Source organism: Caenorhabditis briggsae, assembly GCF_000004555.2.
Source record: "Caenorhabditis briggsae complete genome, chrI, whole genome shotgun sequence".
In the NCBI taxonomy this organism is placed as follows: Eukaryota; Metazoa; Nematoda; class Chromadorea; order Rhabditida; family Rhabditidae; genus Caenorhabditis; species Caenorhabditis briggsae.
In genome coordinates this window covers 2,316,376-2,319,537 of record NC_013489.2, presented here as the reverse complement: position 1 = coordinate 2,319,537, position 3,162 = coordinate 2,316,376, and the positions used below count along the sequence as shown (strand labels likewise).

At 38.7% G+C, this 3,162-nt stretch overlaps 1 protein-coding gene across 1 annotated transcript in view; it reads right to left on the bottom strand.

The window, feature by feature from the left end:
• Nucleotides 1-588: 588 nt before the first annotated feature.
• CBG22096 overlaps nucleotides 589-3,162 on the bottom strand; it is a gene marked incomplete at both ends in the record, with an annotated part of 21,968 nt that continues 19,394 nt past the window's right edge. Inside the window, 3 exon segments of the mRNA XM_002638831.1 lie at nucleotides 589-684; nucleotides 1,764-1,991; nucleotides 2,345-2,408. Coding sequence (XP_002638877.1) covers nucleotides 589-684; nucleotides 1,764-1,991; nucleotides 2,345-2,408 — 388 coding nt within the window.

The window sequence follows — 3,162 nt, the reverse complement described above, 5'->3', positions numbered from 1 at the left end:
TCCGGCAGGTAAAAACCACTGTGGGCGACTTGAAAAAAAGGCTGTCAGGTGCCGTGGCCTAGGTTTCTCACTGAAAATCCTCGTCCCCCGGCGGCACATTTTTTTGAATTTTCTTCCTTTTCAACGCCGTTTTTCGGGGATTTCGGATTTTCTTTGAATTTTTTCGCAATAATATTTGAAAAATAGATAAATTTAAACACATTTTAATGCAATAAAAATTTCTGGTCGGAGTCCCCCTTTAAAATATTCAAATTTTCTGGAAAAAAAAAACTAAAAAAACTGGATATTTTTGTCTGAAACTATATTCAAAGTTTTTCAAAATTTTCAGTCGATTCTTGGATTTTTAAAACTATATTTCGTTTGTTTCAGACATTTTTAAGCTAAAAATATAAAAATTTTCGTTAATTTCACCGATTTTGAGCGGCGATTTTAGCAAATTTTCACCTAGAATTCTGACATTTTTTGTATGATAATAACAATAATGATATGAAGCGATTATAAGAATCAAAGTTTTGAAAAAAGAAAATCAGAAAACAAGAAAAAGAGGGTAATTAAGAGCAATAGGGGTGATTAAAACGAAATTGGTTGACAATTATCCAGGACCATTTCCACGTTGTATCGATCATGACACCGTTTACAGACTCGTTCCACAAGGGTCCGGTTGTCGCGAAGGAATGATCGGGCCTGAAAAAATATTGATTTTGGAAATTTGAAAATTTTGAAAATTTGAATTTTAAAGGGGGACTCCGGTCAATTTTTTTATTGCATCAAAATGTGTTAAAATTTATCTATTTTTCNAATATTATTGCGAAAAAATTCGAAAAAAATCCGAAATCCCCAAAAAACGCCGTTGAAAAGGAAAAAAATTCAAAAAAATGTGCCGCCGAGGGACGAGGATTTTCAGTGAGACCCCTAAGCCACGCGAGCGGCGCGACTTTCTTAGCGTACAATTTTTCCGGATTTTTCTCGCCTTTATCTCCAACAGGTAAAAAACGTTAAAAAACCACTGTCGGCCACTTGAAAATAATGCTCTCAGGCACCGTAGCCTAGGTTTCTCACTGCGCGGGAATTCAAATCCTCGTCCCTCGGCGGCACCTTTTTTGAATTTTTTTCATTTTCAACGGCGTTTTTCGGGGATTTCGGATTTCTTTTAAATTTTTTTGCGATAATATTAGGAAAATAGATAACTTTTAACACATTTTAATGCAATAAAAATTTTTGGTCGGAGTCCCCCTTTAATATTTTTTTTTTGGAAAAATTCGAAATCCAGAATAACCACAATTTTCGAAACTATCAAATATTTTTCAGCCGAATTCTGGAATTTAATGGTCGGTTCTAAAACGTCGCGGTTCCAAAACGTCGTGGTTCCGAAGCGTGGGGTTCTAAAACGTCGTGGTTCTGAAATGTCGCGGTTCTAAAATGTCGCGGTTCTAAAACGTCGCGGTTCTAAAACGTCGCGGTTCTAAAATGTCGCGGTTCTAAAACGTCGTGGTTCTAAAATGTCGCGGTTCTAAAACGTCGTGGTTCTAAAATGTCGCGGTTCTAAAATGTCGCGGTTCTAAAACGTCGTGGTTCCGAAGCGTGGGGTTCTAAGACGTCCCGGAGCCGAATTCTTTAGAAATTCGGAATTTTTCTTTCTGAAAACTTTTCGAACCAGATTTTTTGCCTCAATTTCGATAGTTTTCAGGCATTTCTAGCTCAAATTTTCTCGATTTTTCAACCCTGAAACCCCCCCCCCCCCCAAAAAAGTCCTATTTTCAAACCTCCAAAAAGCTGTGATTCAAATACTCAGCACACGCTTTGATGGTCAACTCGGCGAACGCCGTCTGCTCCTTCACACCGTATCCACCCTCTTCTAGATGCTTCTCGAAGAATTCCAGACAATTCGAAAGTGCCGTGTCCACTGAATTCATCTCATCCGGTTTCATGTATTGACAGAGGGTCACCACCGACTGAAGCACCAATTCCACTTTGTTGATTCGTTTTTCTTCCTGAAAAAAAAAGGAATACCGTAAAACCTGTATTAGAAGGGCCTCTCTAATAGAAGGGCCCTCTCCGGAGGTTTCTTGGAACAATAGAAGGGCCGGCCCTTCTAATACAGGTTTTACGGTGATTTCGAAATTTTCGTGAAGTTAGAAATTTTGGAAATCTGAAAGTTCAGATTCCGAATTTTAGGAACTTTTTTTAAAATTTTCGAAATTTCCCCAACTTTGATTTTTCTGAAATTTCTTTTTTTTTCGAATATTCGATTTTTCTCTGGAATTTCTGAATTTTTCGAAAATTTCGGGTTTTCCGGAATTTGTCAGTTTTTGAAGAAAATTGCATTTTCCAAGCAACGACTCACTTTTAGATCTTTTCTTGACATTGCGCTCAATCGGGATACATAGTTGGCGAGCACTGGGAACTTCCTGAAAAGTCATCGTAGCGGTCCCTGGTGGCCTAACTTTTGCAAGTTGAGTTTTCTAGGCCAACGAATTTTATGACCTAGAAATGACCTGATGGGTTTTCTAGGCCATTTTAACATGCTGACCTAGAAAATTCAACTTGAAAAAGTTAGGTCATCATCTTTTGCTAGTGAGTTTTCTAGTTGCCTTACTTTTGCAAGTTGAATTTTTTAGACCACCAACTTTTATGGCTTATAAATTACCTGATATACCTAGTGGGGTTTCTAGGCCATTTCAACATGGTGGCCTAGAAAATTCAACTTGCAAAAGCTAGGTCGTCATGGTAAAATGGCCTCATACTACCCTGGTATGTTTTCTAGGCCATTCTAACATGGTGGCTCTAAAACCCAACTGGCGAAAGTTATGCCACCATGTGACAATAGCCTATAAAACCAACCAGGCGAATATCAAACCATTTCTAGGTCCTTTTAACATGATAGTCTAGAAAACTTTACCTGAAAAAGTTAGGCCAGCAGGTTGAAATGTCCTAGAAAACACTAAGAAATACCGGTCCCGAAAAGCCGAGACCCTGTTTCCTGGCTCAAAGTTGGCGGCTATAAATTTTACGAAAAAAAATGCTGGCCTAGAATCCCTCAAAATTCCTAAATTTTTAGGCCACCGACACGGATGACTACGACACGCAAATCGTCTCTCTAATCAGTGCGCTCGAAACCCAAGGAGGCACTCGAATCGGCTACCTCTTCGCACGAGCTCTCCT